Source organism: Hyla sarda, chromosome 6 (genome assembly GCF_029499605.1).
Source record: "Hyla sarda isolate aHylSar1 chromosome 6, aHylSar1.hap1, whole genome shotgun sequence".
NCBI classification, from domain to species: domain Eukaryota; kingdom Metazoa; phylum Chordata; class Amphibia; order Anura; family Hylidae; genus Hyla; species Hyla sarda.
The window spans coordinates 51,664,009-51,679,785 of NC_079194.1; the positions used below are offsets into that span (position 1 = coordinate 51,664,009).

Here is a 15,777-nt window from a genome sequence, read left to right on the forward strand (position 1 = left end):
ACATGTTTGCTTTCAGGTAAAAGAAATGGAAGCAGAGCTTGAGGATGAAAGGAAACAACGTTCATTGGCTGTAGCAGCCAGAAAGAAGCTTGAGATGGATCTGAAAGAGTTAGAGGGACAAATTGACTCCGCAAACAAAAATCGAGAAGAAGCCATCAAACAACTGCGCAAATTGCAGGTAAGTCTTATTTTATAGAATTTTTTCTCTAGCATCCTGAACCAATAAGTGGAAAACATTCTTGCGTTTATAACTGGTATAACTATTTTAATGTGTACAAGCATGTACTAGGCACTACATGTTATCTACCATTTTACACACACTAGTGTGTTGCTTAGGGGTTACTGCATTGCTCTGAAGTGCCCTGCCCTCTATTACTATTGCTATTTTACAAAACAGGCACAAATGAAGGATTACCAAAGAGAGCTGGAAGACACAAGAGCATCCAGAGATGATATCTTAAGCCAATCTAAAGAAAACGAAAAGAGAATGAAAAGTCTGGAAGCAGAGATGATCCATATGCAGGAGGTAAAAATATAGGACTATGCAACTTCTACCATACTAATCAGAAGTGTGGAAATTAAATTGGTTGGGTGAATTATAATATGGATCTTGCCAAAACTGCACATGTTATAGCTGGTTTTTCAGTGTCAGTATATCTTTTCAGTGGGGAGTAGCTTGCTGCTAGATACTCCTGTCACTGGCTTATTTTCAAGGAAAACAAAAGGATCAGATGTCAAATTCAACATCCTTCTCTTTTCCCGATATCCTCATGTGACAGGGAATAGTCACAAGGCGACTATACATGAGACAAGTTGGTGGGATTGTACAAATAATGTGGGAGCCCTTAGACACTGCTTATCTGATTCTATACTTTCTCCTTTTTGTCAGAGCTGTTTTCTTCCACATTCCACACTTCCCTTTGCAGCAAGCTGTAAAATGAGATTAGTCAGCCCCATTATTTAGGAATGTTAAACTTTATAAAGAATTATTAAATATTATTCAACACAGTGCCAACATATCCTGCAGTGTCATCCCTAACATTGGTCCCTGTCCTTGATTCCAAATGAATGTTGAGAACATAGACTCCTTGTAGATGTTGTCCTTAGTGGAATTTGAACCCAAAACCTCAGTGCTGCACAGCAGCAGTGCGAAGCCTTGAGTGTTAATATCTAGCATTTAACTTTCAAATACATAGCAAATGCTGGAAAAAATTGCAATTAAACTCTTAATACAAAATACCCTATTTGAAAGACTGTCCCCTGTAGTGTATGTATTGTACTAATTCGGTGTGTCCCTCTTACTTGCAGGAGCTTGCTGCTGCAGAGCGTGGCAAAAGACAAGCACAACAGGAAAGAGATGAATTGGCAGATGAAATTGCAAATAGCAGTGGCAAAGGGTAAGAATCAATTTTCTTTATCTGGCCACCCTGGGATTACTAATCTGGAAACAAATAGTGTGTGAATACTTCAGTTTATGGAATTTTGTTTTTTTCATTTTTAGTGCTCTGGCTGTGGAAGAAAAGAGACGTTTAGAATCCCGCATTGCACAGCTCGAGGAAGAACTGGAGGAGGAACAGGGCAACACCGAATTGTCCAATGACAGACTTAGGAAGGCTACTCTCCAGGTGTGTTATGTTTTCAGCATAAACTTCAAACATTAGTTTGAGCGTATTAGAAAAAAAAATCTATTTTGTGGGTGCAACCATATTAATTAGGTTGCATGCAGAACTGCTGCTCCATTTCATTTAAAGGGGTTGTGCGCTGCCCTGCCTTTCGGAGCTCCGCTCGCAGCGTCCGGAAGTTCATTACTCCGAACGCTTCCCATAGACGAAAGTCTATGGGAAGGGGGCGCGACAGCTGTCACGCCCCCTTCCCATAGACTTTGGTTGAGGGGCCGGGCGTGGCGTCACGGAAGCCCGCACACAGCGTTCGGAGTAATGAACTTCTGGACGCTGCAAGCGGAGCTCCGAAAGGAAAGAGCAGTGCACAACCCCTTTAAACTCCTGATTAATGCAGATCGGTGAGAAAGAATGGGCAACTCTGGACCCCTATTCCAGTGATCGCTGTGGAACTCTGTGGAATAGCAGATAAATCTTTATTGTGGGGCAACACCTTAATTTTATTTTTCTGTCGCCCTAACAAAGATTGACCAGCTGAACACTGATCTGAATGCAGAACGTAGTAATGCTCAGAAGAATGAGAATGCTCGTCAGCAATTAGATCGCCAGAACAAGGAATTAAAAACAAAGTTACAAGAATTGGAAGGCTCTGTTAAATCTAAATTCAAGGCCTCCATCACAGCCCTGGAAGCAAAGATCTCGCAACTGGAGGAGCAGCTTGATACTGAAACAAAGTATGTAGGCTGCCTTAAATTTAAAACCAATTTCAACCTATATACATACAACAAAATCCATTTTATGCAGCAGTACTAAAGTTTTTTCCTTTTTTTTTTCCCCCCCCCATGAAATAGAGAAAGACAGGCTGCAAGCAAACAAGTCCGTCGCACAGAGAAAAAGCTGAAGGATGTGCTAATGCAAATGGAAGACGAAAGGCGCAATGCCGAACAGTTCAAAGACCAGGTGGGTAACAAAAATTTTTTTATGGGGGGAAGGAGCAGTTGCCCATGGCAACCAATCAGCTTTTTTCATTTGAAAGTGATCTGATTGGTTGCTATGGGAAACTCAGCAACTTTTCCTCTGAACAGGTTTTGATAAATCTCCCCCAATTTTTCACGAAAAATTCTTAAGGATTCAGTAAGCTTATACTTTATATTTTGTCATTAGGCTGAGAAAAATAATGTCCGTATGAAACAGCTGAAGCGGCAGGTGGAAGAAGCAGAAGAAGAAGCACAGCGTGCCAACGCTTCAAGACGTAAATTACAACGTGAACTTGAGGATGCTACAGAGACTGCAGAAGCCATGAACCGTGAGGTTAATACCCTGAAGAGCAAACTTCGGTAAGTTGTCTGTTAACTTAGTCGAATACTTTAAAGTGGACGTTTTAGCTGAAATATGCTACCCTATGTACAGACAGTGTATTACCAATAAAGGTCTCTAATCCTAGTAGCCAAAATGGCACAAAATTGCCAGATGGCTTATAGAAGTACTAAAGGACTACGCCAGACTTATAGATAGGAATTTGCTGTATTCATAAGAGAAGTACTTCCTCTTCTCACGTTGCTGTTTAGGGGTGGTGGTTGGCTGCTATGTAAACAAGTATACCCTTTGCAGTTAGCAACAAGGTTACATGGCATCTACATAGGATTATAGAGTTACTATTGTAATAAACATGTAGAGGAAGAATGAAGACAGTCGCACTCACCACTCCGATCAATTCCTTCTTGATTCAGGTAACATCAGGTACATGACTGGAATTGATCAGAGTGGCGAGTGCGACTGTCTTCATTCTTCATGGTTGCTACTATGACCGGAGTCTCATGAGAGTTCTGTGCCACCAGCTACCTGTTCCCCATATGCGACAAAGGAGCACAGACATAGAGTATGTACTGTTAACCCCTTCCCACCAATGGCCAGTGCATGGAGGTTGTTCCCTGGGTCCCCCCAACTGCCTCTGCTTGCCCCCCCTCCAACAAACGAGCAGTAGTAGCCCCGCTTCTGGGGCTGTTTGGGTAGGAGTCTGTGCAGTGGGGGGGGGGGGTTGTTAACAATGCCTCTCGGCAAGTTTCTATTCTGGCAGTCCCCTTTTTTGCCGGGAGCAGCCAATACTTCTTACTGTGGCTCCGTGCTCAGCACTGGAGCCACCTGCATGCAAACTGGTCTGCTTCAGACCCGCCTTGCTCTCCCTAGCTCCTAACATGAGCCAGGAGGCACCACTGCCTCACCTCCTGCCTTGGTCTGCGCTGCGGACCTGGCAGGTGTGCGCTCCTGGGGTGTTCAGCTGGTGGGAGTCCTGGGGGCTATGGCGGCACGTAGCTCCGCCCTTCTCTTCTTGAACCAGCACATGATCTGGTAGCCCAGGCTTTGGGGGTTATGGTGGCACTTGGCACCACCCTCCCCCTCCTGTAACCAGCGTGCGAACCGGTCGAGGGTGGGGAGGGGGCCTGGGGTTGGGTTCGGGGTCTAGCAGTTCCTTCTCTCAAGGTTCGGGCGCTCCATGGCTCCTCTCTACAACCGGCGGGTACTTAACCTCGGCCGTTCTACTCTGCGCCTCCGGCAGTGTCTGGCTCCACCATTGCAGGGTCGACTGTGTTCCTTAGTGAGTGCGGCACCATTGCCCTTCCTGTGCTGCAGCCAGGCAGGAGCTCTTCCTATCCGGCCTGCTCTAGTCCCTGGCCCCAGACCTGTGCGACTTAGTGCACTGCCCCTGGGGCTACCCGCATGTGTTGGTCCTTACTGTCCCCATTCTCTCTTGGGGACCTCACAGGCTGCTCAGTGGAACTGACTGTGTGTATGTATACACACACCTGGTCTCAGACCATTTGGTGGCATTTGGCGCCCTCTTGTGGTCAATAATTGTATTGTGACCTTGTTTTCTTTGCAGCTTATGAGCTCCCCTTGGGGCAACCAGTCGCTATGCAGCCCTGGTCTGTCATATTTGTTTTTAATTCAGTTTACTATCTGCAGGGTCCCTTTCCTAGGGACTGTCTTGGGGCTGCTTTTATTGCTTCAGTCACCCTGTAAGGTGACCTGCTATAGACGAATTACATTGCATCAGTTGTGGTATACCTCTGGTGCCCTTATTTTCTGCAGGGTTCTCACGATTCCTTGGAAACTGCTGGGGATATATTCAATGCCTGTTCTCCCCTACGACTGAATGCCGTACCTTATGCAAGGGCTTTGTTTCCTGGCAGACACTAAGGACTCTGAGGTTCCTCCTCTGTCAGGTCTGCCAGACACCCACCAAGGAGTGTTCTTGGCGTGTTATACAATGTGGTCCCCTCCTCTACAGGCTGCCGCATCTGTGGCTAGTGCTCCGGATCCTCACTGTGGCAGTGCCCCTACGTGGGCATGGATCGGACTTCATATCAGTATGCCGGAAAGTAGTCTCTTGCTGGTCACTCATCTCACAGCTGCTGCGTCTGCAGCTAGCATTCCGTTATCCCACTGCTAGTGCAGCTGATGTATCTGTGGCTGGAGTTCAGATACCCCACTGCTAGTGCGAAGTGTCATTGGAGTGACCCGTTGTCTACTATGGACCCATACCAGTTAGCCAGACAGTGGTCTGCATGGTTTCCAACACTGCCTGTCACATATCACGTGGCTGATGTACCTGCGACTGGAGTTCTGGTACCCCATTGCGGTGCAAGGTGTACAGTCATGCTCTAACTTGTCCTAGGGAACCTATATGGGGTGAAGGGGATACAATCCACTGCTTCTCAGCCTCCCCAATCTCCCAGGGGAGCTGGCTTTCTTTCTATGGCTTCCTCTTCCTCCCACATGTGACAGAGGGGCTCATTGATTGTCTGACTGTCTTCCTCTTTTTGCCAGCACCTGGAGGTGTACTTGTTTGCCAGACTGTTGTCTGCACGGTTTCCACCGCCGTCAGTCTCAGATCTTAGGGCTGCTTCGGGTATGGCTAGGTTTCCTGTATCTCACCACTGGTGTGAGGAATCCAGATGGGGATCCTGCAGGTACTCGGGAGTGCTGCCAGTCGTTCGTCTGCTGGGTCTCCTACTCTGCCAGGTCACCAGTTAGATCGGCCACACTCCGGTGCCCTACTTTCTGTTGGAAAGTCCGATGGAATGATCCTGTGCATTCAGGAATCCTATGCCAGTCGGTCAGATAGTTGTCCGCATGGCTTACTACTGCATCGGTTCAACTCCCATACACTTCCCACACCATGGATGAAGTTCCAGTAACCTTACTACTAAGGCGTAGTCCCGTGTGTCTCCCCATGTTGCTCCACGGGCCCTATACAATGCACCATGTACTCGTTCGCAGGGTTCCCTTCTTTTCCAGGTCCCTCTCCATGTCTACCATTTTCACGGCTGAAGGCTGGTGACCCACTTTGTGTGTGGTTCTTTATGCGGGACCCGGTACGGCCATAGGTCCCTATGCCAGATAGCCTGCCTGTGTCCGCATGGTTTTCCAATCCACCAGGTCACCTTCCATTCCTGCCGCTTCCCTGACTGCAGTCTGATACCTCACTTTCCATGTGAGGTTCATACAGGAATGTCACAGTGGGTCCTTTGGACCTCTCATTTGACCCTTTTATACATGTTTCAGACTGTCTACAGGTTTCCTGCTCCACATGCTTTCTTAATCTTTTGCGTCTGCGACATCAGTCTTGGGGTGTGGGCGTTTCCTGCAAGTTCCATGGACTTTCACACCTACAGCAGCAGCACTCGGTTCCCCTTTCTAAGAGTTCCATGTTGGTCTACTAGGGGCATGGTTGTGATGCACTGTTGTGTAAGGCAGAGCAGGCACCCAAGTATGGAAGACAGGTTCAGCACACATGACCGGACTGGCTCTGTTGGTGCCCATCTTATGCTCCTACAGTACCTGACACACTTTGTCAATCCCCCTTCCACGGGGGGATCAGGGGTCTTGGCATGGTCTGTGCTGGAGTTTCATCTCAACCACCCCTTGTTTTACCCTCCATCAGGGAGACTTTTTTTCGTTGGGCGCTTTCTACTGCAGAGTTGGAGCCTACCGTTTTTCGTGGTCTCTGCCTGTGTGCTTTCTGCCCACTATTGCAGCTTGAAAGACATAAAACACAAAGCGCTTCCTTGGGTGAGATCACCAGAGGATTTTTGTATGGAGCTTGAATTAGACTCTCACCTGGACAGGTTGTGCAGAATCCAGGCAGAACACTTACAAAGGTATGGATGTATTGAGCTGCTGCTGCTTCCCAAGCCGGAGATCTTGGCGTGATAATGGACAATCAGGCGGATACAGAAGGACGGAAGCTTTGATCGTGCTGCTGGAGGGTCGGTGTACAAGGTGCAGCATACAGAGGTAGAAGCAATCGTAATTTCAATAGTTTTATTCATGCAACGTGTTTCTGGGTATAAAAAATAAAAAAAACTTTAATTAAAAAAACCCTTGCAGCCTGGCTTTCGGTTTCTTGGTTATCTACTGCTACTCATGCAGCCTTGGCACTCTTGTGTTGGAGGGGTTTATACAATCAGCTATGGCTCGGCGACGGCCGGTCTAGCCACTGTCTGTCGTTTGGGTCTTGCCATTGCTCTCCTCCGCCACAGCACAATCTCCCTAGGAAGGTGTGTTCCTTCTTCCCTTGACTGTCAGTTGCGCTACACTGACACCACAGTCTTCTGGAGTAACCTTCCTGTCCAGAGCCAGGGAGTCCCAACTGGGTTCCCTTTTTGTTTCCCTCTCTGTTCCCGTCCTGAAGGTTGTTGTTTCGAAGCTCTCTGGTCCGCTTGGACTGCTGGGTTAAAGACCAGTTGGTCTCCTTGTCTTGGACACAATTTTGGGATGCCGTGGCGTGCCTTCTTCTCTAGGTTGGCCCTCCTGGTTCCTTGGGCCTTAATGACTGTTGAGGTCTTGGCATGTGCAGCGGTCCTACCCAGTCTTCTCCAAGATCCATTTTTGGGGCGGTCTTTCTGTACCACACTTCTTCTGGTTTCAGCACAGATGTTGGTCACCTGGAGCGTTTTGCGGTCGTTGGGTTTACTTACCCTTTGGGTGTAAGTATTAACCATCACATCAACAAACACTTAACTGTATTTACTCGTATGTCATGTCTGCCTAAGGATAAGTTTCCACTTGGTTTTCTGGCAGTTTTTGAAAACTCCCACTGTAGTTTTTGCTCCAAAGCCAGAAGTATATTCAAAAGGAATAGGACATATAAAGGAAGGATTTACGCTTCTACTCCCTTATGGATCCACTTCTGACTGTTTTTTTTTTTTTTTTCTGGCAGTTTTTGGAAAACTTCCACTGCAGTTTTTGAGCCAAAGTGGAAACTTAGCCTAATGGTGATATAAGAGACCAGCAAACAAATGGAAGAGTAGATTCTACACCCATTTTAAAGACAAATTGCTGAAACTATTTGGTTGGTTATGGTGTCTTCTGATCTTCAATAAACTACCCTCTCCTGCATAATACTTGGACACAGAGCAATTATTTAAGCTTTAGAACTTAAAGGGGTATTCCAGGAAAACTTTTTTTATATAGATCAACTGGCTCCAGAAAGTTAGATTTGTATATTACTTCTATTAAAAAATCTTAATCCTTTCAGTACTTATGAGCTTCTGAAGTTAAGGTTGTTCTTTTCTGTCTAAGTGATCTGACACCTGTCTCGAAACGCCCAGTTTAGAAGAGGTTTGCTATGGGGATTTGCTTCTAAACTGGGCGTTTCCCGAGACAGGTGTCATCAGAGAGGACTTGGACAGAAAAGAACAACCTTAATTTCAGAAGCTCATAAGTACTGAAAGGATTAAGATTTTTTAATATAAATAAATTACAAATCTGTTGTAACTTTCTGGAGCCAGTTGATATAGGGGTTATCCAGGATTTTTTTTATAACATTAAAACGCAGTTTACATTTATTACATGTAAAGTTAATTTTGGGAGAAGAAATCCTATAGGCAGTTCTGTGTCAGTGATGACTTCAGAAAAGGATTTAGGTGTAGTGGTGACGGACAGCCTCAGTGAGGTCAGCAGTGCAGCCAGGTGGTAGGGAAAGCTAACTGAATGCTTGGCTGCATAGCTAGAGGTATAAAAGTAGGAAAAGGAGAGAGCGTGACCATTCAGTGAGATCACACGTTCTACAGGTTCTTAACACCCCCTTCTGTTCCTGAGGTGTGAAGGTTTATATTTTGACAATTCAGGGAATCTCTAAAATGGGCTTTTAATGGTAGACGTGAACAACTAATGAGTGGGATTATATAGTCAGGGTGTGTTGTACACGGAGGGTCATGTAATACACACCCACTGACTTAATACCACCCTGATATTCCGGCCCCCCACCCTTTTTAATTTTAATTTTTTTTATTTTTTTATAATTAAGTTCACACCCATCTGACTGCCTAAATTGTCAGACAAACTATTAACCCTCATATCTCAGGAACAGAAAGGCGTATCAAAAAACAGTAAAAAGGTTGTGCGATCAGGACATCCTAAGCTACTTAGTAATAATGCAATCTCATATTATTTGGGTTGGCCACAGGTCCTCTTCTAATAAACTTGGATCAGAGTACTTCCACAAACTAGCTATGGACTAACGTGTAAAACATAACAGAAAAATGAGTTAAATAGGGTTCAGGAGGGAAATGGTTTTTAAAGGGAACCAGTTATGCTGCTTCTCACATTGCTTGTGATCTTGCCAATAGCCTCAGATTGTGCCCCCTTGCTTTTATATTAAGCTTCTAAGCATAACTAAACACAAGAACAAGGGGGTGCACAATCTGAGGCTATTGGGGAGAAGATCACAAGCAACGTTAAGAGATTTTACTGATTCTTCAAACAAACTTCCAGCAGATGTGGTTGGCAAATCCACCTGGGATAAATGTAGATCTATCCCAAGATGAAAAGGAAATAAGAGCAGACAGATGCACCATGTGGTCTTTTTGTTTTGACATTCTTTTATGTTCCAGTATTTAAATACCATTGGAAACCTATGGTGGGTCATATGACATTTGCAATGTTTTGGCCATTCAGTTAGCCCATAGGTTGCATTACTAAAGACTAACCTGTGGGCTATACATTTTTTTAATATTTTTTAGACAAGGGCCCACTGCATCGAAATAGGAAAGGTATGTTTGCAGAATTTTAAATGCATGTACATAAAAAGAATAATTCAGTTTTTGTTTTTTTTAACCCCTTAAGGACGCAGGACGTAAATGTATGTCCTGGTGCGGTGGTACTTATAAATAAATAAAAAATAAATTTAAGACATATTTGGTATCGCCGTGTGCGTAAATGTCCGAACTATTAAAATAAAATGTTAATGATCCCGTACGGTGAACGTAAAAAAAGTCCAAAATTGCTACTTTTTAAATACATTTTATTTAAAAAAATTATAAATGTATTAAGTTTTTTATATGCGAATGTATCAAAAGTACAGATCATGGCGCAAAAAATGAGCCCTCATACCGCCGCTTATACGGAAAAATGAAAGTTATAGGTCATCAAAATAAAGGGATTATAGACGTACTAATTTGGTTAAAGTTTGTGGGGTTTTTTTTTTAAGCACAACAATAAAAGTATGTAATATTGGTATCATTTTAATCATATTGACCCTCAGAATAAAGAACACACGTCATTTTTACCGTAAATTGTACGGCGTGAAAACGAAACCATCCAAAATTAGCAAAATTGCGTTTTTCTTTTTAATTTCCCCACAAAAATAGTGTTTTGGTTGCGCCATACATTTTATGATATGAGTGATGTCATTACAAAGGACAACTGGTCACGCAAAAAACAAGCCCTCATACTAGTCTGTGGATGAAAATTTAAAGTTATGATTTTTAGAAGGCGAGGAGGAAAAAACAAAAACTTAAAAATTAAATTGTCCTTAAGGCCAAAATGGGCTGAGTCCTTAAGGGGTTAAATATATTTTTTGAGGTTCTGTACAAATGTAATGTATGGTTACACTTTAAATTGCCAATATATATTGTCAAAATTTTGCTGCAGAGTAGCTCCAAAGATAAAGGAAAACAGAATATAAAGTAAGGCTTACCAATTTGTAATGGAGTGGCTGTAAAGTTGATCTTGTCTGCCCCCAATTTGTTTGGTTATACAACATGGATGCATATTTTAGTTCAGTTCATGACGTTTCAAACTATACACTGATTTGTACAGAACCTTTATAAAATGCAATCAATTATATATATTTTTTTAATTTAGTGTTGGTAGCTCTTTCCCAATGCCTAATATATCCTGATCTTTTGCACACAGACGTGGTGGTGATGTACCATTTGTTACAAGACGCATTGGAAGAAAAGGAGTTGATGAAGCTTCTGATGAAGATTTGGATGGAAAAGTGGATTCTGGGGATCTAAAATCTACTGACTAGGGATTTAACCACCACATAGAGCTACAAATCTAAAATGTTATATACCATGTTGGAAAAGAGCAATGACATATATTTTTTCTGTCTTGTTTTCTTTAAGCCATTACTTGATAAGATGCAATCATTTCCATTGAATTTGTGTTTTGTGGCGGTCTCAGAATGCTGGCCTAGATGTTTAGGCACTTTCTGTAAAGAACGGATATATGAACTTAAAAAAAAAAAGTAGTTTACGTCTATATTAATTCCAAAAGTGTCTTTAGGGGGTGGCTGCTAACAAATTTAGTTTACCTTCCCTCTTGAAAGTGTTCTTTGTCAAGAAAACTTGTCTTCATTGCTGCCTTTTTCTGTTTTAATATGCTGTTTTGCCAAAATACACTGTCATTGGAAAGTCAAATGAGGACCAAATATTTAAAGTTTGGATCGCATTTTATATTACAATGTGTTTTGTATACATTAAAGTATATAAGGGATAAATAAATTGTTATAAACGTATAACTGGAGAATTAGCTGTCCTGCACCACTTATATGAACCGAGATACTGTGCACTCCTCTATTTTAATGGTCAAAGAATTTTCAATGCATATATTTTTTTTTTGCTTCACTGCCAGTTGGTAATGATCATTGTAAATGTATTGTTCCCTGTTGAACCAAATAGCAACTGTACAAGAGTTTGCAAACTCTAGAGACTTTTTGTTAAAATCTATCAGATTTTCCGGTATGATGCAAAGTGCCTTTATACTGCAGCCTGTTTGTATCCAGAGTTAAGGAATCGTGTCTGATTCTAATTGCTATTGCTTACAATAAATATGAACAGTACTGCAAGTGATATCCACTTTGTGTTAATCACTTTTTTCTGTGTTTAGCAAGATATTTGTGTGTTCTGTTTTTTTGTATTCACACGTGCAGGATTTGGACCTGTATTTATTCAATAAGTTTACATTGAAATCTGCAGTTTCAAATCCTGTGCATCAAATACCCGCACAATACTGGATATGTAAATACTCCCTAAGGGTAGGGTCTTATGTGCTGTATTTGCTGCTGTGTATTTTGGTACTCAAAATGGGTAGGAATACGCGCAGCAGCAAAATACGGCACGTGTGACTCTATAGTAAAAGAGTTTCATATTAAGCCATTATCACATTACACTTGCCACCAGCATGACAGGGTAATATACATAGGCAATCAGCAAGAAAAGATGACAGTATAGAGAATTTGATCAGCATTTATATATATATTTTTTTTTAAATATTGTGTTGCTCTGAAAATAGCAGTATAACATCTTAAAGGGGTACTTCGGTGGAAAAGAGGTTTGCTGATATGGACAGAGGTGTCACCAGAGAGCACTGTGGTCAGACAGAAAAGAAATTCAAAATGAAAAGCACTTTCTCTTTTAGTATACAGCAGCTAAGTACTGGAAGGAAGATATTTTTTTTTTTTTTTTTTTGCACCAATTGTTCGAGTTCCCCTTTAACTCAGAATGCCATTTATGTACAGCAGCTGTGTTCTAGGAGACGATAAGGCAAGCCCAGGGACTAGGGAAGCTTGTTTTATACCTGGTGTGTACTGGTTAACAGCCAGGACTCTTCACTAATGATGGAAATTGTGTCCATTATGCTGATGTCAATCATTTAAACGCTTTAGAGGACGTGGTCAAAGTTTAAATGCTGAGTGCTAATGGTTTCAGGGGTCTGATTGGTCCCAATCGGTTAAGATTGCTTATAGTTCTGTATGGGAACTAAAGTGTACATGAATCTTAAATATACAAGCCACTTCTTTACCCCCCCCCCCCTTTTCCTATTTTTCTAATTTAAAAAAAGTGAAAAAAATTTGGCATCTCCATGTGCATGCCTTAATCAGAAAGAATTAACAAAGCTAGAATTACGGAATTCCTCGGGTTGTGCGGTTGGGTGCCTCCAGTCTGTGTTTTACCAATCACCGCCAGCCCCTGTCAGGAGGTTTTATCTCTTCCTGACGTCACTTGGTTCCTGCTGCTTCTGGGTCTGCCCTTTATGGGGTCATATATGGCCTGTTACTGTTGTGCGCATCCCTAAAGCCTTCCCCCACCTATCCACATTTAGCATGTAAGTTGATTTGCCCATCATCCTGTGCCTAAGCATTGTAGTGTCTATCAGTGAAGGTGGGCTATATCTGATCCTGCTTTCCTGTGTAGTGACCCGTTTGTGTCTCTGCCATTCTACTGTACTGCAGTCTCTCCTGTTGACAACCTGGATTGTTGACCCAAAACATGTCAAGGCAGGAGCCTTGACAACTTTGCCTGTTACTGCCTTTGATAATGTACTGCGCCTAATCTTCTGTACCTGACCCTGATTGCTGCTTCTACTTACCTGACCCACATGTGTCACAGTGGGACTTGATAACCTTTAGCAGTTCACCATTGAAGTGATCAGGAGAGTGCTGCAGCACCCTTCACCACTGCAAATAATCGTACTGTGATGCAAGAATATGCAAAGCTAAACATTGAAGAGGCTGCCCTGAGTATCGCTGCCCCTAAAACGGCTAGGAGTTGATCCCTGCCAATCAAATAACGATGACCTATCCTATTAATAGGTCATACATTTTTAGGCCTCTAACACCTTTTTAAAAGGGATTCTCACCTCGCTAGTTCTGGGTTTTTGGCTTCTCCAGCCTGTCTGCAGTGGCCAGAGGTGGTCTGAAAAGCAGCCAAATCAGGGAAGTTACATAATTTACAAGTTGCCTTACCGCTACAATTAGCTTTTCAGGCAACAGCAAACAGGCCAGATGAGCTGGAAAATTAGGAAACAGTAACTTAAGACTACCCGTTAAGTGCATAATGTGGCAATCTCCCCACTAGGTTTGGGCTGTTGCAATGAGCAGCTGACTTTCACCTAGATCCTGTATTTAAAGGGGTACTCCAGGATTTTTTTTTTATTTGACTATGCAACAGGGGCTGTAAAGTTAGCGATGAGGCAATGCAGATTTTTCAAAACTGGTTGCAAAAAAGACTTGTCTTGGGTAGCCTATACCCAGATTAGCCTAACTGAACTGTGCTAATGCATCCAAAACCATAGAGCAGGGGTAATGGGAAATTGCCCAGAAACCCCATCCCCAATTGAAGCCCCCTGGGGATCTTGTGCACTGGAGTTTTATGTTGGCAAGTAGTAGAGGAGGGACATATGAGCCCTACTTGCCAACCTACTGGGGGACATTCCTACTAGGGTCTCTACCTGACTAATGTGCCATACCTTCATAATAGAGTGGACCTCTCTACCTAATTAAAGGACTTGCTTCCTTGAGGGAAGACTAACCCACTTACTAAATGGGTGGTGGCCCACTCACTGTATTGGGAACAACAGGGGGATACTTACGATGTGGGGCATCCGGGAGGACATTATCATCTGCTGCACTATGGGTGGTAAGTTTGTATTTGGGAAAACTGAAGCTGTTTGGCAGATACTGCAAGGACAAATCGTGGCTGACAGAAGTAGTCTTAGAGGTCTGGGCCGTATGGAGAAGCAAAGGGAAAGTGACTCCAATCAAGGAAGACACCCCTTTAGTCACTGGATGTCACAATACTGTAATCGCCCATACATGTAGAGCTGGTATCACAATGATTACTGTATTGGGGGGGTATATTGATCTGTATCCAGAGGTCTTTTTTCTATAAAGACCGAAGAAAGTTCATATCCGAGCAACACATGAAGTGAATGCCCAAAACATCATTACTCAATAAAATATGCAAAAAAGTCAAAATATGGTAGCATCTTGGAAAAGAATCTGCTTACAAAGTAATAGAATATTTCCAGATATCCAAAACATGAAAATTGGGGACAAAATACAGAAAAAAAAAGACAAAACATAGACAGGACAAGAAACACAAAAGGGGAGTTAAGGAGATCAAGAATTTTAACTCCCAAGGAAACTATCTCATGGGTCCCAATAAGGCAGTGATATATTCCAGATCTCTCTCTCTTATCCGGGCATAAAGATCTAAGACCGAAGGAGCCGGTCTCTTTAAAAAAAAAAAAAAATTGCTATCAGCATCTTCGCTGCCAAAAGGATGGGTAACATAAGTTTGGTGCTTTTCTTAGTAGGGATCGAGTGGACATGACAAAATAATTAGGGGGTCCAGACAGATAAAGGCTCTCAGAACGGTTGTTAGTAAACAACCCAAATCAGACAAATGTTATCAGTGGGCAGGACAAAAATAAATGTTGAGCCAACACCTCTTCTTAAAGGGGTACTACCGTGCTGACAACTTATCCCCTATCTAAAGGATAGGGGGATAAGTTGCCTGATCGCGCAGAGTCCCGCTGCTGGGGACCCCCGCAATCTAGCACGCAGCACCCCGCTCATCAGGCCATGGAGCGAACATCGCTCCGGGTCTGATGACTGCCGATCACGGGGCCGTCTCGTCCCCTGCCATAGACTTGCATTGAGGGGCGGAGCTGTGACATCACAATCACCGGCCCAGTCAGACCCGGAGCGGATGTTCGCTCCGGGGCCTGATGAGAGCGGGGTGCTGCGTGAGAGATCGCGGAGGTCCCCAGCAGCGGGACCCCGCACGATCAGGCAACTTATCCCCTATCCTTTAGATAGCGGATAAGTTGGCAGCACTGTAGTACCCCTGGAACTCACTGGAAAACATTTTTTTTTTTTTTTTTTTTTTTTTTATATTATAAATCAACTGGTGCCAGAAAGTTACAGATTTGAAAATTACTTCTATTTAAAAAATCTTAATCCTTCCAGTAATTATCAGCTGCTGTATGTTCCAGAGGAAGTTATTTAACCTTTTGAATTTCCTTTCTGCCTGACCACATTGCTCTCTGCTGACACCTCTGTCCATGTCAGGAACTGTTCAGA

At 43.2% G+C, this 15,777-nt stretch overlaps 1 protein-coding gene across 5 annotated transcripts in view; it reads left to right on the forward strand.

Annotated features, from left to right (window-relative positions):
* Window positions 1-11,761, forward strand: part of MYH9 (myosin heavy chain 9) — a 126,938-nt gene extending 115,177 nt beyond the window's left edge. For all 5 annotated transcript variants that reach the window (XM_056523692.1, XM_056523689.1, XM_056523688.1 and 2 more), the window contains exons 34-41: window positions 17-178; window positions 398-526; window positions 1,309-1,397; window positions 1,502-1,625; window positions 2,145-2,353; window positions 2,471-2,579; window positions 2,784-2,956; window positions 10,821-11,761. In XM_056523692.1, the coding sequence (XP_056379667.1) occupies window positions 17-178; window positions 398-526; window positions 1,309-1,397; window positions 1,502-1,625; window positions 2,145-2,353; window positions 2,471-2,579; window positions 2,784-2,956; window positions 10,821-10,938 (1,113 nt within the window). In that variant the 3' untranslated portion in view covers window positions 10,939-11,761. The remainder of the gene's footprint in view (window positions 1-16; window positions 179-397; window positions 527-1,308; window positions 1,398-1,501; window positions 1,626-2,144; window positions 2,354-2,470; window positions 2,580-2,783; window positions 2,957-10,820) is intronic.
* Window positions 11,762-15,777: the final 4,016 nt, after the last annotated feature.